The 27,192-nt window shown below is 54.2% G+C and overlaps 13 protein-coding genes across 13 annotated transcripts; 7 read left to right on the forward strand and 6 right to left on the reverse strand.

Annotated features, from left to right (window-relative positions):
• Positions 1 to 150: 150 nt before the first annotated feature.
• Positions 151 to 2,922, forward strand: BO66DRAFT_431036 (uncharacterized protein; the record flags this gene model as incomplete). Its single annotated transcript, XM_025650560.1, has 7 exons — positions 151 to 177; positions 207 to 385; positions 422 to 762; positions 833 to 1,057; positions 1,163 to 2,310; positions 2,375 to 2,755; positions 2,840 to 2,922. The coding sequence occupies 7 exons, from the start codon at positions 151 to 153 to the stop codon at positions 2,885 to 2,887; spliced, it is 2,349 nt and encodes a 782-aa protein (XP_025500632.1). The 3' UTR covers positions 2,888 to 2,922.
• Positions 2,923 to 3,597: 675 nt separating this feature from the next.
• BO66DRAFT_330532 (60S ribosomal protein eL24) lies at positions 3,598 to 4,595 on the forward strand (the record flags this gene model as incomplete). Its single annotated transcript, XM_025644056.1, has 3 exons — positions 3,598 to 3,648; positions 3,795 to 3,938; positions 4,314 to 4,595. The coding sequence occupies 3 exons, from the start codon at positions 3,598 to 3,600 to the stop codon at positions 4,593 to 4,595; spliced, it is 477 nt and encodes a 158-aa protein (XP_025500633.1).
• An 850-nt stretch (positions 4,596 to 5,445) lies between these two features.
• gup1 (glucosamine 6-phosphate N-acetyltransferase) lies at positions 5,446 to 6,880 on the reverse strand. Its single transcript, XM_025642273.1, has 3 exons — positions 6,686 to 6,880; positions 5,918 to 6,558; positions 5,446 to 5,822 (listed from the first exon to the last, which is right to left on the reverse strand). The coding sequence occupies exons 2-3, from the start codon at positions 6,428 to 6,430 to the stop codon at positions 5,733 to 5,735; spliced, it is 603 nt and encodes a 200-aa protein (XP_025500634.1). The 5' UTR covers positions 6,431 to 6,558; positions 6,686 to 6,880; the 3' UTR covers positions 5,446 to 5,732.
• Positions 6,881 to 7,242: 362 nt separating this feature from the next.
• BO66DRAFT_167634 (class II fumarate hydratase) lies at positions 7,243 to 8,859 on the reverse strand. Its single transcript, XM_025642274.1, has 3 exons — positions 8,623 to 8,859; positions 7,547 to 8,564; positions 7,243 to 7,486 (listed from the first exon to the last, which is right to left on the reverse strand). The coding sequence occupies exons 1-3, from the start codon at positions 8,696 to 8,698 to the stop codon at positions 7,300 to 7,302; spliced, it is 1,281 nt and encodes a 426-aa protein (XP_025500635.1). The 5' UTR covers positions 8,699 to 8,859; the 3' UTR covers positions 7,243 to 7,299.
• Positions 8,860 to 9,865: 1,006 nt separating this feature from the next.
• Positions 9,866 to 11,098, reverse strand: BO66DRAFT_330614 (alpha/beta hydrolase; the record flags this gene model as incomplete). Its single annotated transcript, XM_025644057.1, has 3 exons — positions 9,866 to 10,126; positions 10,194 to 10,508; positions 10,571 to 11,098. 3 exons carry the CDS (start codon positions 11,096 to 11,098, stop codon positions 9,866 to 9,868), a joined length of 1,104 nt encoding a protein of 367 aa, XP_025500636.1.
• A 333-nt stretch (positions 11,099 to 11,431) lies between these two features.
• BO66DRAFT_167500 (uncharacterized protein) lies at positions 11,432 to 12,255 on the forward strand. Its single transcript, XM_025642272.1, has one exon. It carries the CDS (start codon positions 11,516 to 11,518, stop codon positions 11,993 to 11,995), a length of 480 nt encoding a protein of 159 aa, XP_025500637.1. The 5' UTR covers positions 11,432 to 11,515; the 3' UTR covers positions 11,996 to 12,255.
• Positions 12,256 to 12,361: 106 nt separating this feature from the next.
• On the forward strand, positions 12,362 to 13,743 carry BO66DRAFT_330528 (putative aspartate transaminase; the record flags this gene model as incomplete). The annotated part of the gene is made up of 3 exons (XM_025644055.1): positions 12,362 to 13,438; positions 13,513 to 13,618; positions 13,679 to 13,743. The coding sequence occupies 3 exons, from the start codon at positions 12,362 to 12,364 to the stop codon at positions 13,741 to 13,743; spliced, it is 1,248 nt and encodes a 415-aa protein (XP_025500638.1).
• A 694-nt stretch (positions 13,744 to 14,437) lies between these two features.
• Positions 14,438 to 16,772, reverse strand: BO66DRAFT_330648 (chitin biosynthesis protein; the record flags this gene model as incomplete). Its single annotated transcript, XM_025644058.1, has 4 exons — positions 14,438 to 14,912; positions 14,976 to 15,733; positions 15,861 to 15,964; positions 16,355 to 16,772. The coding sequence occupies 4 exons, from the start codon at positions 16,770 to 16,772 to the stop codon at positions 14,438 to 14,440; spliced, it is 1,755 nt and encodes a 584-aa protein (XP_025500639.1).
• Positions 16,773 to 17,585: 813 nt separating this feature from the next.
• Positions 17,586 to 18,272, forward strand: BO66DRAFT_330658 (translation initiation complex factor eIF1A; the record flags this gene model as incomplete). Its single annotated transcript, XM_025644059.1, has 2 exons — positions 17,586 to 17,606; positions 17,844 to 18,272. The coding sequence occupies 2 exons, from the start codon at positions 17,586 to 17,588 to the stop codon at positions 18,270 to 18,272; spliced, it is 450 nt and encodes a 149-aa protein (XP_025500640.1).
• A 697-nt stretch (positions 18,273 to 18,969) lies between these two features.
• On the reverse strand, positions 18,970 to 22,432 carry BO66DRAFT_356166 (ssDNA endodeoxyribonuclease RAD1; the record flags this gene model as incomplete). The annotated part of the gene is made up of 8 exons (XM_025644874.1): positions 18,970 to 19,992; positions 20,044 to 21,136; positions 21,223 to 21,699; positions 21,747 to 21,798; positions 21,860 to 21,930; positions 21,983 to 22,070; positions 22,140 to 22,317; positions 22,385 to 22,432. The coding sequence occupies 8 exons, from the start codon at positions 22,430 to 22,432 to the stop codon at positions 19,072 to 19,074; spliced, it is 2,928 nt and encodes a 975-aa protein (XP_025500641.1). The 3' UTR covers positions 18,970 to 19,071.
• A 392-nt stretch (positions 22,433 to 22,824) lies between these two features.
• BO66DRAFT_473940 (uncharacterized protein) lies at positions 22,825 to 23,603 on the reverse strand. Its single transcript, XM_025653099.1, has 3 exons — positions 23,368 to 23,603; positions 22,965 to 23,299; positions 22,825 to 22,906 (listed from the first exon to the last, which is right to left on the reverse strand). Exons 2-3 carry the CDS (start codon positions 23,116 to 23,118, stop codon positions 22,845 to 22,847), a joined length of 216 nt encoding a protein of 71 aa, XP_025500642.1. The 5' UTR covers positions 23,119 to 23,299; positions 23,368 to 23,603; the 3' UTR covers positions 22,825 to 22,844.
• A 198-nt stretch (positions 23,604 to 23,801) lies between these two features.
• Positions 23,802 to 26,586, forward strand: BO66DRAFT_431045 (WASP family protein). Its single transcript, XM_025650561.1, has 3 exons — positions 23,802 to 24,401; positions 24,468 to 26,208; positions 26,274 to 26,586. Exons 1-3 carry the CDS (start codon positions 24,192 to 24,194, stop codon positions 26,303 to 26,305), a joined length of 1,983 nt encoding a protein of 660 aa, XP_025500643.1. The 5' UTR covers positions 23,802 to 24,191; the 3' UTR covers positions 26,306 to 26,586.
• A 72-nt stretch (positions 26,587 to 26,658) lies between these two features.
• BO66DRAFT_167813 (uncharacterized protein) lies at positions 26,659 to 27,045 on the forward strand. The gene has a single exon (XM_025642275.1). It carries the CDS (start codon positions 26,712 to 26,714, stop codon positions 26,937 to 26,939), a length of 228 nt encoding a protein of 75 aa, XP_025500644.1. The 5' UTR covers positions 26,659 to 26,711; the 3' UTR covers positions 26,940 to 27,045.
• The last annotated feature ends 147 nt before the right edge of the window (positions 27,046 to 27,192 follow it).

Genomic DNA, 27,192 nt, shown 5'->3' on the forward strand with positions numbered 1-27,192 from the left:
ATATTCACTGTGCCTGGCTTGCATATAGTTGCCTATAGAGAACATAACACGAACCAATCATAACACTTCACTACAGGCAGTCAGCCTAAAGCCAGATTATAACCAATTCACTCCAGCATCGATCTTCTCGTTTCAGTTCCTAGCGCAACCATGTATAAGGTCACGGGACCTCGTAGTGTTAGTAGCCTTAACATTAATATCAACAGTTGCTATCTCTTGATACTGTCAACTGCCTCATCGCCCCCAATGTGACTTGCAACACGCATCACCCAGCTATCATGATTCCAACCATCAAACAAGTTCTCAACCCTTTCATCCCAGGAACCGCGGTCTTCAAGTTGTCGAGACTGTGTGGAAGGGACAGGGACGCCTCAAGGAGGACCAGGTAAACGACCCCCTTCATCAAATGACATCGTTTCAGTGAGTCGGTGGTAACAGTCAACCAAAGCACTCAGGCCCCGCGCGCAGCCCCGCGTGCAGTGACTATTGAAGACCTGGATCACCTGTTTCCCACGCTGGAGGATTACCAGCGCAGACTACGTCGTCCAGAGAAAGAGCTCGACCGCCCCCCTCTCGTCGAGGACCAGTACGAGCATCCTGCGTTGGCGTACTACGAGAACCTACACTCCTTCAACCAATCCGTCACCCAGGCTGGACCTACTGACTACAAGATGGAGCTCAACAAAGAAGGCCCCGCCGCTGAGAAGGAGAGCGACCAAAAGTCTGTCTCTGAGTGGTCTGTGGTTTCGATGACCAAGGAGAGTAAGTTGTTGTCTTCTTGCCTGTGTTGTAGCTCGTCTAGCGGTAGCTCATGCTTGGACTTTGCAAACAGAAACCGGTGACTCTAAGATTGCCAGCGACGACAAGTCTATCTCCAAGAAGCATGGAAAGCCTAACGATGGCAGCAAGAAGGAGAAGGTTATGTCTAACAAGAATGAAAGCAACATGTCTCTGGAGTCCGCGGTCTTGGTCAACGCCCTGGGCAACCAGAGCACCGACAGCCTGGCCGCTAGTATCGGAACTCAGAGCTCTGCGAGCTTCGGTGATACATCTGGTGGTAAGTGTCCCCTCTCGTTGCTTGTGCTCCTTGTGTTGTTTGTAAACAAATACGCAACACCATGCCAGGTGATAGCTGGGTGAGACGAATTGACCTTGTGAGTAGATATTGGCGATGACGATGTCCCTGTCTACATGCGCCTGGACTTCTGGGATCGTTGCACTATTATCGAGGAGACTGAAGAGCAGCTTGTCTCACTCAAAGAGAAAGAAGTCGTCCTGAGCGTAAGGGATGAAGCGTCTCTCTTGGGTGATTCCATGGCCTCGCTCGGTCTTGGTGCCTCGAACATCAGGAGCGGCGAGCAGTCTAACCAGTTACGCCTGAACAGTTCCATGGCCCCTCCCAATCTTGCTGCCTTGAACCTTGAGTCTGGCGAGCAGTCTAAAGAGTCGTGCTTGAGCACCCTCATGGCCACTCCTAACCCTAGTGCCTCGAACACTGCGTCTGGCGAGCAGTCTAAAGAGTCGCGCTTGAGCAGCCCCAAGGCCTCTCCCAAACTTGGTGCTTCGAACACTGCGTCCGGCAAGCAGTCCAAAGAGTCGCGCTTGAGCGGTTCCAAGGCCTCTCTCGGTTTCGGTGCTTCAATCACTGTGCCCGGCGATAAGTCTGAAGGGGCACGTTTGAGCTCCTCCACTGCCTCTGTCGGTCATGATTCCTGGAACATTGTTTCAGACGAGGAGTCTAAAGAGTCACGCTTGAGCGATTCCAAGGCCTCTCTCGGTTTCGGTGCTTCGATCATTGTGCCCGGCGAAAAGTCTCAAGGCGCACGCTTGAGCTCCTCTACAGCCTCTCTCGGTCTTGATTCCTGGAACATTGTTTCCGACGAGCATTCTGAAGGGTCACGCTTGAGCTTCACCGCTGGCACTCTTACTCCCGACTCATCGACTCCCCTTTTGCGCAAGGAGCCCGCCGAGAGGACTCAGTCCGCTGACCAGCCTGAAGGGTCACGCTTGAGCTTCACCATTGTCTCTCTCTCTCCAAATTCATCGACTCCTCTTTTGCGCGAGGAGAAGGATCTAGAGGAGCCTCAGTCCGCCGGCCACTCTTCCGTGAATCTTCCTGGAAGCAGTGCTGCCGCTTCCGTACACAGCGAGAACCGGAGCAAAGCCGACGACAAAGGCGACGACAAGGACGACGACAAAGGCAAAGACAAAGGAGACGCCAAAGGTGAAGACAAATGCGACAGCGTTGAGGGTGACGCCAAAGAGCCCGAAGCGACCCCACCCGTGGCACGCAAGCCTTACAAGGATCCAGTAAGAGACCTACCTACTCCAGCTCCGAATTGCCCAACCTATCCGCAACTAACACAAGGAATAGACTCTCTGGGTGCGCGGCTTCACCGGCACTCTTCTTAAGGGCGCCGCGCCTGGAGAACCCGCTAGACCCGATGACAGCCGCTCCTGGGACTGTAAGATTCTGTGGTGCATCGAGTGCCACGGGCCCTGCCCTATCTGCGGGAAGCCCTGCTGCGTCCGCTGGGGTTGCGATCGATACATGGACCAGCCCATCGCGGATCGAAATTGGTTGAAGTCGCGCCGCTGCTTCATGGTCACCGCCCTTCTAGACCGTTATGGGAACTTGACCAGAGATCACTCGACCTACACGGTGTGCACCGAGCCCGGTGGATGCGGACGTTATGTCTGCTCCGACTGCTGCGGTATCTGCTCCACTCCGATGTGTCGCGACATCCAGTGCAAGGTAGGTGGGACATGGTTCTCTCAGCTGGCGAAGAGAGGATTGATGCTAGGTGAGAAACATGCTAATTACTTTTGTCGTATCTAGGACTGCAAGCCCAACCCTTGGGGCCCCTGTGACTGGCATGCGTCATGAATAGGCGCAACTGTTTTGTGCTTTGGCGGAAGGCCAGCGACTTTGGTACCATCTCGAATGGGAAACTGATACTGCGACCTGATGCTATCGATCGGGCATGTTGCTTGATGTATCGTGATCATGGCGTTCCGGTTACGAATGGATAAGAGTGAAACAGACGGGAATGGATAGACAAGTGAGCCTGCATCATTTTGAAATTCGGTCCTGTTAGATGAACCCTTGCTGTATGTGACTTGGAGAAGCCATGTATCGCTCTGATGATACGATCCTGGTGTGTACGATGACGCTCTTCAGAGGCGGGATTTGTTTTCATATTTCTGTCACATAGTCTCAGACACAAAACCCATATTAATCATAATGAAATTGATGAATCTGAGCAAGAACGAATCAAGGTGTGCAACCTTCGAAGAAGTGAACATAATTAATCCATCAACCCGTTACTAAGTTGCTCCCCCACGCCAGTCCCCCATACAATACCAAGTGAACTATACCAAGAGGGCCTGTCGGCGGGAAGGCGGGTAGGCGGGCAGGCGGGCAGGCGGGCAGCCAAGGGCAGGAGTTGGTCACGTGGTAGGGTTTAGCGAGGCTCCCGCACCGCACCACCACAATTGTGTCAGTCTCGCCCGAACAGTCTCGCCGCAGAGACCGCTTCGACTCAACCACCCAACGCCAACCGACAACAGACCGGCTGCGCATCTCAGACGATCAAGATGCGTACCTACGACGATTCTTTCTCCGGCCAGAAGATCTACCCTGGAAAGGTGCGTTTTTCGCCCCCAGCCCCGACATGAAAGAATGATGTTATATCCGGCAACCCCGTGACGAAATCATCAAAAAAATATCCCAAGATCGCCAACATGATGAGAAGAGGCCAAGATTGTTGACTTTTTTTCTTCGGTTGTAACAGGGTAAGCTGTACGTCCGTGGCGACAGCAAGATCTTCCGCTTCCAGAATGGAAAGTCCGAGTCCCTCTTCCTCCAGCGCAAGAACCCTCGCCGTATCGCCTGGACTGTCCTCTACCGTCGCCAGCACAAGAAGGGTATCTCTGAAGTCAGTAACCACCGCCATATCCTCTGCATTTCGCGCGTGAGACGACGGTTTCTGTGTCCTCTTGGGTCGTCTCTTTCCTGTCTGTGGGGATGCGTGGATCGGAAGGGGAGGTAGAACATGTCGGGAACAACAGTTTCGAGCAACGATCAAAGTTTGGATAGGGAATTTGGATCAACTATTCAAGTCGACTCGTCCATCACCAATTCCGCTTTACGCGACACTTCCATACACCAATGACGGAAAGAAGGAAGGGGCTCCATCAACGTTCCCATCAGGCAGGAGAGCTCACGACCCGAGAGACACAGGAGACCATGGTTTGATATATCGTGGGTGGAACGAAGTTTGCTGACGGGACATCTTTTGCCGTGAATACAGGAAGTTGCCAAGAAGCGTACCCGCCGTGCCGTCAAGCACCAGCGTGCCATCGTCGGTGCCTCCCTCGACGTGATCAAGGAGCGCCGCGCCCAGCGCCCCGAGGCCCGTGCCGCCGCCCGCCAGCAGGCCATCAAGGACGCCAAGGAGAAGAAGGCTGCCTCCGAGGCCCGCAAGAAGGCCGAGAAGGCCAAGAACGCCGCCGCCGGCAAGGGTACCCAGCGCATCCAGAGCAAGCAGGGTGCCAAGGGTTCCGCCCCCAAGGTCGCCGCCAAGTCCCGTTAAATTTCCTAAATAAAAACGTGACTTGAAAAAGAAGAAGCGGTTTGGCTTGGGTTGTTAAACTGGGGGAGCACAAGGGATATCATGAAATCTTGGGAGGTTTTTCCGGAGCTGGAATTTTACGTTTTCCTTCAATCAACAAATTTTCTATTGAAACCAAAATGCGAACTTTCCGGCCCATGAGCGAAAAAAGGCAACAAGAAACGTTTTCTTCTCCGGTCGAAAGAGTCCGGGGGGAGAGAGTCCCGGTTAAAATATACCCCCTTGGCTCTTCCAGATAGGGTGGTTCTCTCTCTATCATGTTGCGCCATGGTACTTTTTATAAAACCATAAAAATGGAAAATGGATGTGATATGATGGCATTGGTTCGATTTTGTTTTCGTTTTCGTTTTCGTTTGTTGAGTCTTCGAGCTTGTAGATTCCCACTCCCTGACTCCATGATATACTGGAGCTAAGTCGTACTTGACATCGCCACGTTCTGACCTTCCTGCAACCAGATTGCGATTGCCCATGTACTTCGACGGTCGTCTGTCCTCCATAGTCCTGTGATGGGACATCAATTACTACATGATCTCCCCGAGGATCTGAATCCAAGTCGGACTCTACATTGTCCGTCCTGCAACGATAGTATTTCACCCTCTATTCTCCGATACTTCGGAGATAGAATATCAACTACATGACATCCCGCCTCAGGCACTCCCAACATGGTCCCTGACAGTAGTGTGTCCTACACACCCGAATCCTACCGGCATAACCCTTACTTGTCCTACCAGGATCCTCATACCACCGCATCAACACTCACTCACTGAACCCAGGATTTCGCCAATATATGATGAGCCTTGGCCTCCTCTAGTCCACTTATAAGTCATAAGTTGTATAGCACATGACCCCCGAAACAGAAACCACCCCACATCACTGCACCTACCACCTAGTCCCTGCCCTCATATATCCATAACGGGACCTCCAGCACGATGAAACCCATACTCTAGTTTCCCCGCATGCAACACCCCAGATAAAATTATGTATCGGCCACCGAGCCCAATCCCACACCCCCAACCCCCAAAAGGACCCAGGTAATACCTCGCAAATCTATACGAAACGCCCCCCAAGAACAGCAAAAAAAATCAACCCCCAATCCCTCTAATAATAATGCGCCATCTCCAACCCCGCCCGCTTAAACCCACACTTAAGATAAAACCCCTCATTCGACTCGGAGCAATCCAGGATCGTCTACCCAGTACACACACAGAAATTAGCCAAAGCACTCAGCCCCAACCAACGCCCCCCATCTGTGTATAGAAAGGAGGGACAGGGACGAAACCAACCTTATAGCAGCCGACCTTCTCCGCCACAAAGTCCAGCGCCTGGATGAGGCGCAGCCCCAGCTTCTTGCCCTGCTGGTCCTTGTCGACGGCGATGTCCTCGATGTGGCCGACCATGCCGAGGGCGTGGATGAACTTGCGCTCGACGAGCAGGCTGCCCGTGCCGACGACGCGGCCGGCCCCGTCGCAGATGACCAGCAGGTAGTACTCGTCGTTGCGGGCGGCGATCCAGTCGTAGCGGGCGTCCCACTGCGCCGCGGTGATGTCGCCGACGGTCGTCAGCACGCGCAGCACGTCCAGGTAGCCGCGCTGGTAGTCGGAGCGACGCAGGGGCCGGATCGTGTAGGTTTCGGGGAGGGCGGCGGTGACGTCCGGGGAGACGAGGGTCGTGGGGAAGAGGAGGGGGTCGTTTTCGTTGTCGTTTTCGTTAGTGGTGGGCTTGACGACGGCGGCGGCGGCGGCCGGGGCGTGCTGGGGAGCAGCGGTGGAGTTGTTGTTGGTGGTGAGGTTCGTCATTTTTGCTGGTTTTGTGGGAAATTGGGATGGTGCTCGCGGTTCGGTTGGGGTGTGGGTTTTGACCAGAAAAACGGATGTTGTTGCTGTTCAGACTGCTGGGGAATGGTGGTGGGTGGATATGTGCCTCTCTTTTGAGAAGTAGCGGGGTTCGTGGTCAGGAACAAGGGGAATGAAACTCCTGAGGGGCGGAATGTGCAAGGGAAAGGGGACCAGCGCGTGGGAAATATACACAGAGGTCTGAAAAGAGGGACAGACGGTTCAATTGTACAGAGTTGATGGGATTCTGCAAAAAAATAAAAGTGAAGAGGGGACAGATCACGGCGCGCGGCGGAAGCCACTCGTATTAAAGATGGCCGCAAGCACAGCGATGGGCTGCCTGAAACACCCCATTTATTGATCTTCATTGAATTATTGTCATTCTGTCCGCCACTGACTACTCCCACCTAGACCCATTCGCTTTCAACTCCCTTTCCGACAAAGCATGCGGCCCTGATATGACATTTTTACTCGTTAGCTGTTTGCCTCTCCGTGCCTCTCCGCAAGAAAAGGATGTTGCTGCAGGGCAGTTTTCGCAATCTGCCCCGGTCACCCCTGGGGCATTCCAAAAATAGTAGCAGTTGGCGGCGAATGCGATCCGACCAAATTACCGCAAGATCGGGATTCATCCCACTTAGTCCTACTCAAACTTTCCTCATAGATTCACAGTCGATGAAAAAAAAAATAAATAATACAATGAAATTTCCTGGGTGTACATAAATTTGATATGAAAAAAAGAGCAAAGTCTGGACTCCGCTAGATCGCGTCCCTCCAAACTATTCAAAAAGACCAAATCCCCTCATTCCTAGTCATCCAACGCGCCGTCTATGCATCTATTTCTTCTCCTTGGGGCTCAGCATCAGCTCGGGACGGACGTACTTGTCGAAGTCCTCCTCGCTCAGAGCCTTGAGCTCCATGGCACTCTGCTTGAGGGTGAGACCCTTCTTGTGAGCGTTCTTGGCGACCTTGGAGGCCATGTCGTAACCAATAACGGGGTTCAGGCAGGTAACGAGCATCAGACTAGAAGTTGGGGTTAGCGAACGATCGATAAAACAGCAAATATTTTCGCTTGTCACTTACCTCTCGTGGAGGAGAGCGTTGATTCTGGGCTCGTTGGCCTCGAGACCGTGCACCAGGTTCTTCTCGAAGCTCTTCATACCGTCCGCAAGGATGCGCACGCTGTGGAGCAGGTTGCGGATCATAACGGGCTTGAAGACGTTGAGCTCGAACTGACCGTTCATGCCACCAATAGTGGCAGCGACGTGGTTACCCATGACCTGAGCGCAGACCATGGTGAGGGACTCGCACTGGGTGGGGTTGACCTTGCCAGGCATGATGGAAGAGCCGGGCTCGTTCTCGGGAAGAGACAGCTCACCCAGACCGCAACGGGGACCGGATCCGAGGTAACGGATGTCCTGGGCGATCTTGAAGAGAGAGCCAGCCAGGGTGTTCAAGGAACCAGAGGCCTCAACGACGGAGTCGTGGGCGGCAAGGACCTCGAACTTGTTGGGGGCAGTGTAGAACTGGGTGCCGGTCATCTTGGTAACCTCGGCGGCGATGGCCTCATCGAAGCCCTTGAAGGTGTTCAGACCGGTTCCGACGGCAGTACCACCCTGGGCAAGGTAGCGGAGGTGGGGGATTGAGGCCTGAACACGCTCGATGTTGCGGTCGAGCTGCGCAACGTAGCCAGAGAACTCCTGGCCGAGAGTAAGAGGGGTGGCATCCTGCAAGTGGGTACGACCGATCTTGATGATCTTGTCGAACTTCTCGACCTTGACCTGGAGAGCATCGCGGAGGCTCTGCAGGGCAGGGAGCAGGGTGTTCTCAAGCTCCACGACGGCAGCGATGTGCATGGCGGTGGGGAAGGAATCGTTGGAGGAGGCAGACATGTTCACGTGGTCGTTGGGGTGGACGGGCTTCTTGCTGCCCTTCTCACCACCCAGGATCTCAATGGCACGGTTCGAGATGACCTCGTTGGAGTTCATGTTGGACTGGGTACCGGAACCAGTCTGCCAGACGACGAGAGGGAAGTGGTCGTTCAGCTTGCCCTCAGCAACCTCAGCGGCGGCCTGCTTGATGGCCTCACCGATCTTGGGGTCTGTTGCGCATGTCAGCGATGCGCCCGTGTAGGTATTTTTCAAAGAATGGTAGCTTACCAAGGCCGAACTTCATGTTGACGGTGGCAGCAGCACCCTTCAGGACACCGAAAGCCTTGACAACAGCCTCGGGCATACGGTCCTGGGGCTGGTTGATGTCGAAGTTACCCAGAGAACTGTTCCCCCGTCAGTCTTTGTACTATTCCCCGTTTCCATTTCCCGGTCTTCGTGAAGATGAGAGCAATAGACAGAGCTCTTACCGCTGGGTCTGGGCACCCCAGTACTTGTCCGCGGGGACCTAGAGCAGAACACAATCAGACCTCATCATCATCAAAGGCGCATCGTATGGGAATGAGGGGGATCGCATACCTGGATTTCACCGAAGGCATCGGTTTCGATACGAGTGGCAGAAGACTGGAGAGCCACGGTCGGTCAGCACTACACGTTCGTGCATGGGGTCCAACTGTTGTGAAAGTTGGAAAGTCCGAGATGAGTAAAGCGATGTGCAGCCAGGCGCCATCGCTTTTACTTATCGCGATCGGTTGGTAGCTGGGGTAGGAAAACTCACCATTCTGACGGTGGTACCAAAGGCGCGCTTGGAGGAGGTAGAGTTCAAGGACTGAAGGCGGGGGAACTGTTGCATGACCCGGCTATTGGAAGCCAAGAGGCGTCGGCTACTGAGAGCAGCGGGGGAGCGGGCAGCAAAAGCCGCGGCAGCTGCGGGGGAGCTGGAGGAGACAGCGCGTGTCAGGCTGGCCATCGAGCGCACCGCGGCCCGCGAAGTGTTGGAGGAGGTCAACATGACGGGGTTCGGCTTTTGATCTGCTGGTCATTCCAAGTTAGAGTTGATCGGAGCAGCCAATTGCAATTGCAAGGGGAGCAAGCCAGCCAGCCATTGCAGCTCTTGTGCGGGGCGGTGAGGCGGTCATCATACTTGAATAAGAATGCGATAAGGATGGAACTGCAAGTCTAAGTATACACGCTCAAGAATACCCAAAAATCAAGGGGATGGACGGCCACAGAAAAAAGAAGGGGAAGAAGAAGAGGGTAAAACGAGGTCTTAATGAATGGCCATTCTTTTCCGATACCGCCTGCCGAGCTCTCCCGGCCCGGTACCGTCATTACAGGCGGCAGTTTGTTTTGGGCCCGGTTCTTGGTGCGTGATGCTGAAGTACGATGTAATGTATGGAAATAAGACCACCCGGATAAACCATGATCCTCAGATTCTCTCCGCATTTCTCCTACACCGCCATCCATTCTACCGAATATGCATGACGCAGCAGCAGCAGCAGCAGCAGCACTCCTAGTTGATCGCGACGACCGCCTTCAGTCCTTCAATCACTTTCTCATTATACACCCGCCCCGATTCTAGTATCCCGTCTAGCAGAGCGAAGGTATGGGGTGCACCCTTCATCTGCATCAACTCCACCGAACATCCTGCAGCTTTCAGCTTGGCAGCATAAACTTCACCTTCATCCCGCAGAGGATCCATTTCAGCAGTGAAGACCAATGCAGGCGCCAGCCCAGCAAAATTGGGAGCTAAAATGGGGGATATCTTCCAGTCCTGAAAACCATGTCAGCATCATGCAAAGTGCACATAGTTGGCTCGGTCCACTGTAACAGTAGCTCACCTCATCTGATGTTGCTGGCCTTGGGACCCCTAGGAAATGTCTGTGAAAGTAGGACATGCGCGCGACTGGCAGGGGCACCGTAAACTCCATCTCTTTGTACGACTCGTATGGACAGCCATCCCGATCGAACGTGCTATCCGGCTTGAACGGACTGTGTAGATCGCACACCGGTACATTCAGCACCTGCAGTCGCAAGGGAATGCCGGCGTCACGGCAGAGATGAGCCATGACGGCTGCCAAATGTCCACCTGCTGACATGCCTCCGACCGCCATTCGATCGAGGTCGATATTGAACTCCTCGGCCTTTGACCGGACCTGTCTTGGTAGTTAGTTTTGCGGTCAGATCATTACAATGGGAAGAAGAAGCTGCTGCTGACCCAGTTGATCGCTGTCCAGCAATCATCCACCGGTGCTGGGTATTGATGCTCTGGGGCTAGTCTGTAGTCGACATCAAAGGCCACCAGCTGCCCTTCCAGCCCGTCGACGACTCTCTTACAGAAGTCGTGATCCTTCGATAGGTCACCGAACACCCATCCGCCGCCGTGAAAATTGATATAAGCCGCCCTCTTCTGGACCTTACCATGCTCGTCGACCACGGGTTCAGGTTCGAAGATGCGTACTCTTATCTCTCCCCCTTGGACGGGGCATTTCTGTTCAGAGATGCGGTAGATGTTTGGACCGCTCGCACGGCCATAGCTGATGGCATATTTGGCTGGATTGCGACGGAACTCCTCAATGGGTACCTCATGGGTATGAAGCCTTCCCGCGTTATATTTGTTATGGTTCTCAACAAAGATCGGGTCAAATCGCGACAGCAGCTCCGGAGGGATGCTGTTGTGTAGTGGTTGGGTTAACACCTTCGGGCGGATGCCAAGTAAGAGCTTTTCGTCATTCAGTGAAGCCATGTTGGTTGGTCGATAGAAGTAAGCAGTAGGGTTAGATGTGACAGAATTATTCCAAAGGAGTCGAATGTAAGATGGTCGTTTCCCCTAGGCCAAGTTGGCCGGGTGTGAAGACTTCCCCTCACAGCCCCTCATCATCGTTATCAAGTAGCGACCGAGTCGATTGGGGTTACCCCGATCAAGCATTGCACAGAACTACTATGTACAGTACTGTACTTCGCAGGCTTGCTTCCTATCGGGATAACACATATGCTTCATTGGCAAGATAAGAACTCGCTGGTAGTCCCAAGGCGTCATAATCCTGACAAGCGAGGAGTGTGTCGCGTTGAAACCTATTCTATAGTTCCAGCTCGGCTACAACCGGGGGCTCCGAGCAGATGACCGGCATTTTGTCCGCCCTTATCCGACTTGAACCTCACCATGAGCTCGATTCGACATATCCAGATTCGAACTCCAATTGGGGATGCGCTATCTCAACCCTCCCTCTTACGCAGACAATTGAACTGTAACAACTGTACAAGTCCGGTTCTGTGCAGTCCATGCACTGCTGCTCAAAGCAATGTGGCCAGCCACATGATCCATTCCTGTCATTCTCGTCACCGCCCAGCAACCGACTCATCAACTGGACGACACCAACAACGAGTAGTGATATCAATGGCACGGGCTGTTGCAGTCACACGGGTCACAATGGCCTCTTCCTGCGATGAACCACGTTTTCCCAGGAGACCCTTCACTAAGCGGGCTTTCCCGTCTGTCGATTCTCGTCAGCGGCGAAAGCAGAAAAAGAAAAAGAAAAAGGGAATAGCCATGCCTAGAAGAACCGAACCGGCGGGTATTTGGCTGGGGATCCACGAGGGCGATATCGGCCAATCCTGCATGCCATGCCCAACTGAATATTGACTCATGCATTTGGTCCACCGTCTTTCTCTTGCTGCATTGAGTATCTCGTATGTTGCTCTCCATTTCGAGTCTCCATTCAGTACCAGCAAGATCTGATACTGTGCTGTTAAGGGCGTGCTGCTAGCCTCTTGTAAACCTGTTCGTCACCCGTGTCCCCATTCCGATCCAACTAAAAATCCCACTGCTCCACCCACCGGCAATCCTTAAATTCTAACCCACTGCCCCTCGGAACCCCCCCCCTCTTTAAGCTCTAAGGTAGGTGCAGAAGAACTTACCCCGGAACCTGATACACTTCATCGAGCCTGCCTCGCTGACAACAATCGAAGGTACCCTCAACTTACCCCCCATAATCCCTCATCACCCACCATGACCGTCCTCGACTTGCATCCGTTGCCGGCGGACGAGATCTTCGCCCTGAACCGCGCCTACAACAACGACACCTTCCCGCAGAAGGTCAGCCTGGGGGTTGGCGTGTACCGCACCGACGATGGCAAGCCGTGGCCGCTGCCAGTAGTGCGGCAGGCGGAGCAGCAGCTGCTGGCGGAGGACAACCTGTTCCGGCACGAGTACACGGCGATTGAGGGGGACATTCCGTTCCTGGAGCTGGCGCGGGACCTGATGTTCGGGTTCGACGCGAAGCAGGCGACGGAGCAGCAGACGGCGCAGAAGGGGCGCATCGGGTCGGTGCAGGCGGTGGCCGGCACGGGCGCCAACCACCTGGGGGCGCTGTTCCTGGCGCACAAGATGAAGCCGCGGACGGTGTGGCTGTCGGACCCGTCGTGGGCCAACCACCTGACCATCTGGGAGCTGGCCGGGGTGCCGCGGCGCACCTACCCCTACTACAAGGCGGACACGCGCGCCTTCGACTTCGAGGGCATGATGGCGACGCTCGAGGCGAGCGCCCAGGCCGGCGACGTCATCCTGCTGCACGCCTGCGCCCACAACCCCACGGGCCTGGACCCCAACCGGGAGCAGTGGAAGGCGATCGCCGACCTGTGCGAGCGCAAGCAGATCTTCCCCTTCTTCGACTCGGCCTACCAGGGGTTCGCGTCGGGCTCCGCCGACGAGGACGCCTGGGCCGTGCGCTACTTCCTCAACGAGAAGCCGCACCTCGAGATGTGCGTCGCCCAGAGCTTCTCCAAGAACTTCGGCCTGTACGGCCAGCGCGTCGGCGCCTTCCACTACGTGCTGCCCCAGGGAAGCCAGCACCTCCGCGACCTCGTCGTCAACAACCTCTGCCACCTCATCCGCGGCGAGTTCTCCATGGGCCCCGTCGGCGGCTGCACCATCGTCAAGAAGGTCCTCACCAACGACGAGCTGACCGCCCAGTGGCACGACGATCTCAAGGTCATGAGCTCGCGCATCAAGTCCATGCGCCAGGCCCTGTTCAACGAGCTCGTGCGATTGGAGACCCCCGGAACGTGGAAGCACATCGTCGAGCAGGTCAGTTGCTGCACAACCTACCAGACTCTCTCCCCTCAGATCAAACAACCCATCAATGCTAACCCCGCTTGCAGAACGGCATGTTCTCCTATACCGGTCTCACCCCGACTCAGGTCGAGGCCCTCAAGGAGAAGTACCACATCTACCTCCTCAAGTCCGGCAGAGCCTCCATCAGTGGCTGTAAGTTGATCCCGCCCTTTTTCTCGGGTCGTAGCAGCCTTGACTAATGATTCATCGCAGTGAGCCAAGGCAACGTTGCCTATGTAGCGCAGGCTATCGACGATATTGTCCGTACAGTCAACTAGGAACCTTGGGATGATAAACGTATATAAGATGAACAAACAAAAACAATTAGAGATGGTGGGAATGAAATGTAGATGGTGGTTGGAAACAAATCTCCAAGGGCAAGGGCCACGCCCGCGGGCAACTATGCTATAAATATATCATGCGCACTGACAACAACACAAACAACAAACACTGCAGTAGCTTACACGATGATAGATCTACGTGTCGAATTGGTACCCTCCACGTGGGGTGCCTGCATCAATCACGTCAAAAGGATAGAAATGAAAGAAGAAATCTGGTTGTACAAAAAAGGAACATTAACTTCTAGGTTTGAATCCACAATGCACTGCCGCATATTGTACTTTACCAAACTCAAGGTTGGGCGGAAACGGCGCCAACTCGAGAGAAACATCAACAAACACCGAACTAGGAAGACGCCACAAACAAATTCAACCACAAATGGTGGGATAATACTATACATTCGGCAAGATAGAAACGCTCATGGTAATGGGGCATGGCTTGGGGAATCTAGAGCCGGTTGATTGATTGTTTTTTTTCTCTATCGGCCATACATTCATAGGCGCTACAAAGTAAGGTCCATTTGAAAATCGTCGCAGTAATGGGTAAGAAGTAAAAGAAGAAAAAAAGATGAAGATCACAAAAGAAAAGAAATAGCCGGAAAATATGGCTCAATGAACAGCAGCAGCGACAACACTATAATGGAACTTCATTGAAATCACCTTCACCTTCCTTGGAATGGCGCTCCTTATCCTCATCGTCTCCTGATGGTTTGCCCTTGTCCTCCTCTATGTGGCGGTCGGATTGGTCATCTGCTGTGCTTGTCTGTTCGTCATGATCGCTATCGCCGGCTTTAGCGTCTGCGGGCGTCGCTACCTCCGCCGTATCGTGCTCCTCTTGAGCGGGTGGCTCGTCCTCAGCGTGCTCGTCCCCTCTCGCTTCCTCCTCGTCGTCTTTGGGGGGTACCGGCGGTGGTGGGGACAGTCGACCTTCGTCGGACGAGACCTCCCTCTCTTCCGCTGTCGGTTGACCTGTCATTTCGGCTCCGGGGAAAGGGGTAAGCGGTGGGTCATCGAGCTGCTGCTGTACCTGCAGGGCTCCCGAGGGGGCCAGGTTCGATGGCGAAGGGGATGGCGACTGGTTCTGGTTCTGGTCCTGGGATTGGTTCGGGCTCGGGGTTGGATTCGGGTTCTGGCTGGTCTGGGGCTGACCCGTGGCGGCGGTCAGGAGCGACGTCGCGGTCGACGTCGTGCGCTGATGCTGCGTGGAGCCATGAATGGGCCCCAGCTGACGGGCCTTGGGATCCGCGTTCAGGTAGTAGCCGCGGACGCTGACGATGGTGCCTTCGGCCTCACAGGCATCGACCCACTCGGGCACGACTACGGGGATGTTCATCTCGACCGCCTTCTCCCAGAGGGGCCCGCGGCCCTCCGTGCAGACAAAATGCGTAGTATCGATGCGGACGGTGTCGATCAGCTTCCCGCCGATGCGGTCGAGCGCGGCCGCGAGCGCATCCCTCTGCTGCGGGTGCAGCACGCCTGCCGTGACCGTGATGCCGGACAGATCGGTCATCTTGTGGGTGCGGCAGACGAGCTTCTCGGACTGGTAGGTCCCCGCGGTGGTGCGCAGCACCAGGTGGAAGGTGTACTCGGTGTGGATGGCCAGGCCGCTGATCTTGGTGCTACGTGTCTCGAGCGGGCGGGGGATCGAGCCGGCCTTGGAGCCATTGCGGTAGAGGGACAGGGATTTCAGCGACGCGGTGGCCAGGTCGATGGGATCCCATTCGAGGACGAGGGAGGTCTGGGTTGCGTTGCGGAGGCGGAGGATCGGAGGCGTGGGGGTCTTGATGCCGTAGGTGTTGAGAATGCGTTTCTGCAGCGTCTGGAAGGCAGTTGCGCTGGCGGTTTCGGCAGCGTGGTTGCGCGCGACGGTGATGTCGACGATGCTACCGGATGTGATGTTGTTAGGCAGGAGCACGGAGGGGAATTCGATCTGGGGGGGATTGTGATGGGCGAATTAGCATGGAGTAGGTACGTGAGGGGTTTGTTCGAGAGATGCAAAGGAGCTTCTGTCATCACACAGTCGTCACAATTCCAATAACAGTAGAAGAGTGACTTACCAATCTGTTGTCTTGAGTCAAGAGGACGGCGACTCCGGCGTCGACCTTCCCGACAGTCAAGGATACCAACATGGCGGATTGGGTGGAGGAGCGCAAGCTGTAGACTGTACCGACGGAGCGACCAGAGATAGCGCGCAAAACCAATGGTTTACGATGGAACACAAGGGGTATTCAATGCACAGGAAATCAAGTCTCTGTCCAGGCAGTCTTGCCAGCGCGATGACAAGAAAGATGAGGAAGAGGAGTAGTACGTAAGTCAAGTCGGAGGAAGAGATGGAGTGTTATGTTTGGTTTCTCGAAGATCGGCCGGTTAGGAACAAACCAAACCTAAGTTGTCAATAGACCGTTCAGCCGCCATCACGCTGTTTCATACCATCCATGCAAGATGTTTATTTCACTCCATCTAATTACAGAAAAAAGTGCCATTCTCATCTTGATTCAGTCTCAAACTGTATATCATTTACGCTTAGGCTGCTTATTATCCCATAAGACACGTTGCTTCAGCTTGCCAGTCCCTGCTTTCGGAGCATGAAGCATCACCCTGATTATTTTGTCCACAATCTCTCGCATATCCTTCTCAATGTCCGAAGACTTTGCTGTGACGACCTCTTCCCGCACGGTAAAGTCAACCGATCCTCGTAAGCCGGCAATCTTTGTTTCCTCAGTAGCGGCCCTTGGAAAAGAGCTGATCGCTCTGCCGTCCTGATCGTATCCACGCTCCGCCAAAGCTTTGCGAAACGCCACTCTGGACCTTCCCATCGCCCATGATCGAACGACACTCTTGTAATCTAAAAGCATTTTAAGGCCAAATGAGTACCATAGCGTATCGCGAGGCCGAGTTTGGTATAGATGAGAAAGTTTGACTCTTATAGCGTTGTTCAAAGCTAACTGTTGAGCGGCGATGAAAGGCATCTCGTGTTCGACTTGATAACGAAGTGTGTACCGTGCCGTTTGGATGCGCAGGTTCCCTATGGCCCCTCCGAGCCTCGCTACGCGCTTGGCCATCGATTCTCAGGTGAATGCCCTTTGTCGAGAGAGTCGGTTCCTATTGACGAGGGTGGGATAGGACAATGCAGGCGGATCCCCAGAAGAAAGGGCAGTCAGCACCGAGGTAGCACTAAAGGCCGGGATTGGGTCCAACTTTCTGGCCCAGAAAACAAGTAAAGCACTCTTTCGGTAGAATGGCTGAGGCAGATGGAAGTTCGGAAGCGACGAGCTTGAAAGCGACAATTGATGGCTTTAGTACGTCAGTTTCGTATACGCTGGTTGTGATTATAACAGCGCTGCCAGGTACAGATGCCACAGAGCAGAGGAGGCGTGTCGGAGAGTAATCAGTTGTCAAGATCCATGTTTGCATGGGTCAGAGGTTACTAACAGTTATTGAAGCTACTGAGTTATTACTTTCTTCCTCCAGGCTCTATCGATAACGCAACTCTACCATTTCTGCCGGGCGGTCGACGGTTTCTGCTTGTGAATGGTGGACCTGAGGCAGATATCCTAAGGCATCAATCAGGCTGCCACGCCACTCCCCCCACTAGTGCTTACATAAGAGGCGGCAGAGCCTGAAAAGCGTCGAAATCATCGTTGTCTCTTTCTGTCTTCCACCCCCACTTTCAACCCTCTGCTGGTCCGTAGGGACGTCCATCTCAACAACCCACCCCTTTCGTGTCCGATCATCGGCTATCGCATCGAGTGAAAGACCAACGCGGTTAGCGAGATTGCACCATGCCCAAGAACAAGGGAAAGGTGAGAACATCAACCCTCCATGAACCCCGCTTCACAGATTTTCGCTTCCAGGCTTGTTGGTCGCCACGACTCATACCACCGTATCCCACTGCGCCCGAGTATGTCAGCCGGGTACTGTGGTTGTTTCTAGGTGGCGAGGCCTGGCGTTGGTGAAAAACTACAATGCGGGATTCTTCTCACAGCCCTGCTACACTTGAGGACCCTTTTGCTAACGCATGTTTTTTTTACTATTAACAGGGCGGTAAGAACCGTCGTCGTGGAAAGAACGAGAACGACAACGAGAAGCGTGAGCTCGTTTTCAAGGAGGAGGGCCAGGAGTACGCGCAGGTCGTGAAGATGCTCGGTAACGGCCGCCTGGAGGCGCTGTGCTTCGACGGCGAGAAGCGTCTGGCACACATCCGTGGCAAGCTCCGCAAGAAGGTCTGGATCAACCAGGGCGACATCATCCTCCTCTCGCTGCGTGACTACCAGGACGAGAAGGGCGACGTCATCATGAAGTACACCGCCGACGAGGCCAGAAGTCTCAAGGCCTACGGCGAGTTGCCCGAACACGCCAAGATCAACGAGACCGACACCTACGGCCACGAGGGCTTCGAGGACAACGTCGAGTTCGACGAGGACCGCGAGAGCGAGGAGGAGAAGGAGATCGATGTCGACGAGCTCTAAGCTCGCCTTCTTCTCTCGTCTCCGATGCATTCATTTCCCCCCACTGCGCGAGGAGAGCTCCCCTGGGATTTACTCTTGTCTCTCTTCCCCGCCACACGTCCTTCATGCTATTACTCTCGACACGTCAAACGTCCTTTTTTCCGGGAAGGAAAATCCGCCGCGGTTCTTGGATTCCCGTGGGAGCAAGCATGTGCTTGCGCCGGAGGGGCTCTGTGAAACCTTGGCGGCGGTTGGCCTGGGCCTTTTCTTGTCCTACGCCATTCGTCTCTTTTCTCCCCGGAAAGGTCTCTGGAGGATGGATGAAGGCAGCAGCGGCGCCTTTCTTCCACCCGCTTCGCTACATGCGCTCGCCTCAATCTTGCGTGTGGCCTTTCGCAATATAGGGTATGAATCATCGGCAGGGTTAGACCTGCGGGTTATCTCGGTTGGGTCTTCTTGGTTCGCCGGATCATGATCCATCAAGAGAGCCGCCTTCGGGTTGTCTACGGAGGAATTGGGTCGCAATACGTACCCAAAAAAAGACGGGCTGCGTGCGGCCTGGCTTTGTGTTGACGATTTTCTTTTTCTGTTCCCTGGTTTTACCTTCTTCAAAATTCGCTCCTTTGTTTTTCACTTTTTGAAATCTGGATGATAGAGTTATGAAAAGGTTACGAATTCTAAAATTTACTATCAAAGTAAACTCCATCTTATACGTAGACTTTGACGTGTAATTTATCCCTTTCATACCGCTTCATTTACACAAAATGCGGCTGATGCAAAAGACTCATGATGTACATCCTGGTACTGCGGGCGTCTTGAACTAATCATCAAACACGCTCTTCCGGAAGAAACCGACGATCTTGCGTGCAGCCTCGATCCCCACGAGCGGATCCAGCTGCTCCACGCTCATATTCGCAACCTCGTGGATGTTCTCCGTTTCCAGGATGAGCCGCTCGAGAACATTGGGGCTCACCCCGGGCACGGCTCGGAGCATGTCCTGAGGCAGGAGATTGAAGGTCCGGTGCTCGATGCCCGCCGCGGCCATGATGTCCCCGGCCGTGTGGGACGACGAGGCGATATCCACGTCGAGGCCGATCTGCACGGCGCGGATCGGGTCCGGCTCCGGGTTGTTCTTCTTCAGCTCGGCGAAGATCTCGGCGGTCTGGTAGGGGGAGGAGGACCAGATGATTCTCAGCTTGGGAAAGGTCAGGGTGAGGAGGACGAGCAGATGCTGCGCCGACTTGGGGCTGGAGGGGTTGACCAGTGAGCTGTTCGCGGAGAGGGTGCTGGTCCCGGAGGACGAAAAGCCGAAGTCCGCCATGAAGGAGGTCCCGGGCGTGGTCGCGGACGCGAAGGCGTCGAAGGTGAAGGACTTATTCTGGTCGAACTCGATCAGCAGGAAGGGGTTCTTGTAGTGCTGGAGCATCGTCTCCGCCTGGTTGTAGAGGCGGCCGTTGCGCAGGGAGGTGATCAGATCGCGGATGGACTTGCGCTCGACGCAGATGTCCGGCGTCAGGATGTAGTCGCCAACGGTCAGCTGGCAGGGGATCACGATCATGTTGTTTCCGTGCAGGAGGGACGGGAGCGCGCTTCGGAACTCCCGGACGTCGACCACGACCCGGGGTGGTGAGGCCGTTGCGGCGAGTCGGCCGCCTCCTGCAATGCGGGTGTTCACGGTCCGGAGGAACTGCTCCTGGGGGTCCTCTAGGCTTTTATCATGGACGATAGTCACGGCCATACTCTGTAAATCTCGTTAGTAACTGGTGTGTTGAGAGGTGCAGGAGATACGTACGCCCTTCTCCTTGATCAGCTTCGTGAACGAGTCCTTCTCCCGTCGTACAGCACTCAGGTACCGCTGCTCTTCCACTGAACCTCCATAGTAGACAAAATACACGCGCACATTTCTGCCCACATGAGAGCTCCGGTAGACCTCGACTCGTCGGATGAATGCAGGGTCTGGTTCGTACATGATGATGTACCGTGGACGAACCTCCTCGAGGATGTGCTCGTCCATGTCGCCATCGTAAGGGTGTATCATAATCAAATCGTTCATATCATATAGTTCGTAATAGTCATCCATGTCGTCCAAGTCCTCCACAACTATCTCTTCCTTCTGGGTTTCCTCGACTTCTGTGGGCTTTATTTCATCTAAGAGTGCCGTGACTTGGCCCGAAGGTTCCATCTCCACTTGAATGCCGGCGTTGGGCGCTCGTCCGGGGCCTGCTGCTGCACCTCCACCACGAACGCGACGTCGTTTGTTTGCGGGTGCTCTGGGATTCACAGTCCCCGGTGCAGGAGTGCTCGTTGCGCCATTGGAGTCTTCGTTGGGTGGTTTGGAGGAAAGATTCTTGCTGACTTTGGATAAAGAGGCCTTCCAGTCTAGGTATTCTCGTAGCCTTCGGCGCATCATAACTTCAGCCGAGCCTTTCTTTTCACCCACAGCATTACCGGGGTCAGAGCTCTCCCGCTTCCTGTTCCCGACATGAGCATGCATCGTTGCAAGATATTCACGAAGCTGACGGCAGGTTCTCTGGTCGCTGCACATAATCAACACGGTGCTGTTTGATTCGTCAACATTCGAGGGGTTCAAATATGCATCGGTCTCAATCTCCTCAAGCACTTCTGCCAGGACCTCCCACTTCGGTTGTTCTTCTAGAACCGGTTGCAGGGTAGTAGGAAACGAAGTCAATGATGAGCGAGCCACCTCACTACTTATTTTGCCTTGGTATACTCTCGCCTTAGCCGTTTGAAATAACACATCAGCTGCATCAAGGAAGAGCCAGGGGGAGTAATTGTGCCTTGTAGAGCCGGGAGGCGGAGTATGGGCGGTCACAATGAGGTCGAGAAATTTGAGAAACGAAACGGCATCATAGGTAAGCAGGGCACTGACGTTCAGTCAGTGATTGGAAATGGATAATTGACACGGCCATTGCAGTGGGAGCAGACATCTGAACCGAAGAAGTGAACATACTGGAGAATAGAACGCAGATCCGACAAGTCGCTGACAATTTGCCTGGTTCTGAAGCTCACCCGATGCCACATCGGGTCAAGCTGGCGCCTAATGGCAATGTCAAAGCTTCGATGCAAAGCACTGTCCAGAGTCCAGTCTGCGATATCAAGCCCTGTATTCGCCTTCTTGAGCTCTCCGATGCAGATTTCCACACACTCAAGGACCGCATTTTGTATGTCCCGCATCTTGTCACTCATCGGTACCTCGAGCTCGATCACCTCGGCTTTTCTATGGCCTTCCAACGACTCTGCAACGGTGACATGAAAGCGCGGCCATAGCGATGCTTTGCGAAGAAAGAGATTCCGCATGGAGGTGGCCAATGGAGCAAACCCTGTTGTGAACGGCTCGGGGGAGTCCGAGAACGCTTTGAGGAATCCGGTCTTGTTTGCTTCTCTATATACACGAAGGATAAAAGCTTCGAGGGAAGTTGCAAGAATTCTACACCTCATCAGTATCGGAATGCATTCCGGTAGTTAGTGGCTTACTTGTCCGCATGGAGCACAACCATGCCCGTCACTTTCGAAGGGTCGAGGAGCTCTAATGAAGGCGTTCAATCAGAGATCAACACTCTTACAAGCATACAACGTGTCTTACTTACTGGACAGAAAGTCCACCACTAGTATTCTGGAGGTCACACTCAGGATACCACCCGCGGCATATAGCTTCTCTCTGTACGACGTTTAGCACGAAATACGGTGAGCGTGGAGCGACCGTGACCTACCTCATCGAAACCGTAGCTCTATCAGTGTTGATCACCTTAAGACCCCTGGCTAGAGGCGTTTTACTGATTGCATAGTGTTCCGCAAGCGCTGCAAGCTGTGGTCAGCCACTTTCCGAGGACTGCCGTCATAGTTTGGGACCGCAATCAGGCCGCGCACCCTCTCCAATCCACTCATTCTCTCGATCGTCAGCACCAACGACCAATACAAGGTTGTTTCCGGCCGCATCGTAGAAGTGAAGTAAATTAGTCACTAGTCGGAGGAGGCCGAGGCCTCGAGCAAGAACCACCAATTCATCCTCCGCGCGCAGTTCGGTGAAGATGTCCTGCTGGTATTGCTAATTTTACCCTGTTAGCGAGTTCTCGACATGTTGAGCCGGATGTACAAGACAGTAAAACACTTACCAGAGGCAGGGACAGCTTCACCGGGACATTGGCTCGTTCAGGCGGCATGAGGAAACTCTTGACGCGACAGAAGACAGCCTCGCATCGCGCTGTGAGGAGCAAAGTGAACGCGGGGTCACGTGCATCATGATGTAATGATGCCTATTTGGGACAATCCTGCAACGGGTCGCAGGCAGAAGCAGGGCAGATGAGATATACTCATGCAATAAGTTGATGTGCTAGTTCTATGAAGCGAGATGATGGGAAAGACTTGTCTATCTATGGGTCTCATGGGCTTCACAGACTGGTGCAAAGGAAGCACCCCGGTATGCAGGTATCATATTGCAGTCCGCGCCAAGTAGATATACCCCCGCAATTGCAACGTCAAAAAGTAATTCATTCACCAAACAGCGTACGTAATTCTCATGATTAATACAATGGAAGTATGAAAGTAGGTGACCATCTGAGATATCCGGCACATTCACTGATTCAGCTCCTTCTTACGCGCCTCAATCTCTTCCTTTGTTGCTTTAGGTGGCATGTCTAAGAAAGCAGGGTCAATGAGGAGAACTGTTCAGCAGTAAGAAAACTCCAGACTCACTGTCCGGGATCTGAGGGCCCTTTGACAGGTGATCGAGCATCGAGGCTTTCTTTGTATCCTGGCCAGGGTCTCTCTGCTCCGAGGAGTTGGAAGGGCTATCGTTGTTACTGCCGTGGGCAGTAGGGAAGCTAGCAGGCTCGGGGATGACAGGCATCGTGATGAGTAACGTGTTTAGCTTGACTTAGTGATGAATAGATGTATAGTGAGGATAGAGAACAGTCGGATGATTCTGGGGAGATCTTAAACAGTTGCAACGAAAGAGGCGGCCAGAGACAAACGGGCTTTTCTATAGTTGCAGGCAACGCGATGACGTCGGTTGGGCTTCGATAATTCGACTTGATAAGTTGACAATGTAAGCACACTCGCAGCCACATGACATGACCAATTCAGGATTGAGACGTACTACTACAGGAATAAGAAGCTGCCTAGAGACCGAAGTTCATCAAATTCTAGCAGTTATTATCTTCTACTTTACTGTGTCATTTCTGCCTAAGATGGCCTTTGACAAATGCGGCAACATCACGTCTAGGCCGGGATAAGGACACAATAAGGACTTCCGACTATGGGAGCGGTTGCGATGATAGTGATTTAACCAGAAATTCTGACATTTAAACAGCATGTATGCGAAGAAGACATAAGGATAATTGCCATTTTGCAACTAGTCAGTAGAGTACTCCGTATGCAGTGTAGAGTAGTAGAGGTAACTACTCGTACTCGTACGTCGTAGGCCCAGCCCACCGGAATCCCCACCGCGCGCCTCTTTAGTGCCGCCGCCCGCCTAAGCCTCTCTCTTTCTCTCTCCGCCCAGGCTCCCCCTCCCCTCACGTTTCTCTTCCTGCTACTTGCTACTTGACCTCTTTGCCCCCGTCATTCAACCTTCAAGGCAGATTCTCACACCAGCGGTCGGTGTCTCCCTATACGCATCCTTCTTAATGATTCTGTATCAGAATATCTTACTTTTTTTCGCCATTCATGCTAACTTTACACCCAGCCCCCAGAACCCGAGGGAATCCAAGCTACCCCCTACTCCCTGTGACATCCGTTACTGCCGCGCCCTATCAGCCAACAGTCGTGCCTGAGGATCAACGACCCTCCTGATCCATTGGGCCTTTAGAATCGCACCAAACCACCTGCGATGCGTCCGCAAGACACTATACATTCGCTCTGATCGCCATTCCCACTCTGCGCGCGCTTTACTCACTTGTCTAAAACTCCCGGTACATCGCCATGCCTTCTATACTTACCGACGCCGACAAGGAAATCGTCCGGAGAACTGTCCCCAAGCCTGCGAACAAAATCCTTGCTGTAGCCGTTGCGCGCCTTTACGTTGCATATCCGGATCCTCAAAGATGGACTTACACTGGTTTACAAGGTGCTGCAGTGCTGGCGAATGACCTAGTCGGCCGTACCTTCTGGCTCAAGTTGGTGGATGTATCGGTAAGCGCATCCCTGATCCAAGACATAATCATCTCTTTACTGATCATCCAACTCTCTACGGTGCAGCCTGCAGGAAGGGGAGTTATATGGGACCAAGAGATTTACGATAATTTCGCATATAATCAGGACCGCACATTCTTCCACACCTTTGAACTCGAAGACTGCCCCGCCGGGTTCTCTTTCGCCGACGAAAAGGAGGCTAAGACCTTCATCAAGAAGGTCCACGAGCGGGAGAAGCATGCGAGCAAAGAGACACGGTTGACACCTTTTGCGTCGACTCGTGGCCAGGGCCCAGCCCCAGTCGTCAATGGCAAACATGGCGTGGGTCGATCGTTGTTCGGCAGTTTGCTTGGGCATCGCTCTTCGTCCGGGTCTCACGCTCAAACGGTCACGCCTGCGGAATTGCCACCTGCACCTTCGATCCAGGTCGCTCCCCCGCCGCCCGCCGCCAGCCCGCCACGCAAGGAGTTGCCTTTTGATACTAGCGACCCCGCATGGAAGGGACTGCTAGATGAACTTCTGCAGATGGGAATCACGGAGGACCAGATAGCGGAGAATTCCGATTTCATCAAGGCCTATATCGAGCAGAAACAGGGCGCTGCTGGTTCCGACTCCAGTTCATCTCTTGCTGAAGATCAGCGGCGAGGAAAGGCCCCCCCTCCGCCTCCCCCATCTGCACCGCCAGCTCCGAAAGTGGCAGCTCTCAGTCCGCAGAACACTGGAAATAGTGGTGGCAGCAGGCGCGGCGCTCCGCCACCCCCTCCTCCGTCGCGCAGGACTCGGACTGACGTCGATGATGAACCTGCCACGCCTGCATCAAATCGCGAGCCTTCGCCCCCAAGGAACCGCTTCCGTGCCCCTCCACCGATTGCGGATGCCGGTAAATTTGCCCACATAGCGGCATCCGTGGCCCCTGGTCGTCAGCGAGCAATGTCCAGCACAAACCCAGGCCCTCCTCCTCCCCCGCGGCCTCCAAAGACGCCAATGGAAGAGAATCACTCTCGCTTCGGTGTTCCACCTCCATTCGAAGGAGTGCGAAAGGTGTCTGCTCCGCCGGCGCCACCCAGTCGCAGCCCCTTACCTTCTGCACCTCCGCCGCCGCCTCCGCGCACTATGAGTCCTGCGGCGCCGCCCCAACTACCACCCAAAATCCCCAATGCTGCCGCCCCAGGTCCTCCGCCGCCTCCTCCAAGAAGTCCGGCTTCAGTACCCCCGCCTCCTCCACCTGTGCCTTCCAGCTCCCGGCCGATTCCGCCGCCACCTACGAGTGCTGCTGGTCCGCCGCCTCCTCCCCCACCACCATCGTCGAGCGTGCCTCCTCCACCGCCGCCACCACCCTCGTCATACCCTTCCTCAAATGCAGCGCCTTCGATACCTCCGCCGCCGCCGCCGCCTCCGTCCAGCACTGGACCGCCTCCCCCTCCGCCGCCGCCACCCGCACCAGGCGGTTTTGCTCCCCCTCCTCCCCCTCCTCCCCCTGGATCTGGCGCTCCTCCACCTCCACCCCCTCCTGGGGCTGGTGGGCCTCCGCCCCCACCCCCGCCAGGTGGTGCCGCCCCACCGCTGCCTGCTCCTGATGCAGGTAGAAATGACCTCATGGCTGCCATCCGAGCATCTGGAGGGAAGGGAGGTACGGGCTTGCGGAGGGTCAAAGATTCGGAAAAGAAAGACCGAAGTGGTGCCTTTGTGCCCGGCTCTAGCGAGTCAGCTGCGGCCACACCAAGTGCTGGAAGCGCGCCTCAAGGAGGTTTGGCTGGAGCTCTGCAGGACGCCCTGGCCAAGAGAAAGCAGAAAGTTAGCGGCAGCGGTAAGTACATGCCTTATTTGCTATGCGCTTCTAGCGGTATATTCAGAGCTGATTTCTATCGACAGATGACGAAAAGGAGGACGATGATGATTGGTGATTGTTGCGTCGTATCTACCTTTCCCATGATTTTTTCTGGCGTTGCAGTGCATTGAGCATATTCGTTCGCGCCGGATACCTTTGTTCAATATCGTTTCTTGCTGTTTGCTGCGCTTGTTGCGCGGCTGGCCGGTAAGTGTCTTTGCAAGACTGTCCATGCGCAATGCAGCTATACTTCCTAGTCGGAAGCTTGTAGCTTCTTGCACGCATTGCACTACTTTATTCTATAGACAAAAATTCGAACTTTGGCGTCTCGTCATGTCAACTTATTTTAGACACGATACGTAGTACTGAGTTGCTGGGCAGCCATTTGGCCCACCATTTATTTAGTCAGGAACATTTTCAGTATTGTGACGTCATAGCACGAATGGAGCATCCAATCGGGTGGCATCCAAGTTTTTTATAGGATGCTGGGATGTATGAGTCTTCTCCTGTGCAGTAAACACACCTCCCGCAGCAGTCTAACCACTCGTTTATTGCACTGCTCCAGTCAGGCAGCAGGCGGGCAGGCATTTCAGGATTTCCTCATGCCAAGTTTATATCAGTACCGGCAACCAAAGTGGAGTGACATCCCAGAGAACGTTGGCAGGTCCGCCGGGGTGCTGGCTCATAGATATCATCCCCCCCGGAAGTAGTCATGAATACAGAGAAGACAAACCGCAACAAATAGATCAGTGTAAGAGACTTAGAAGGCATGAATCACGGGACCCATCGTTCACCAATGAAGTCTGCCTGTCATGGTTCCTTGCAGGCGTTGAGGAAAAAGAAGAGGACTGGAATCTTTATCTTAGATATGGAATGGATAAGGAGCCGGATCATCATTGGCCCGGAGGCGCGCAGCAACTTGGGGCGCGGGAAAAAGATAGTCGAATCCATCTCCGCCGGTCA

This window comes from Aspergillus aculeatinus (genome assembly GCF_003184765.1).
Source record: "Aspergillus aculeatinus CBS 121060 unplaced genomic scaffold BO66scaffold_47, whole genome shotgun sequence".
NCBI lineage: Eukaryota > Fungi > Ascomycota > Eurotiomycetes > Eurotiales > Aspergillaceae > Aspergillus > Aspergillus aculeatinus.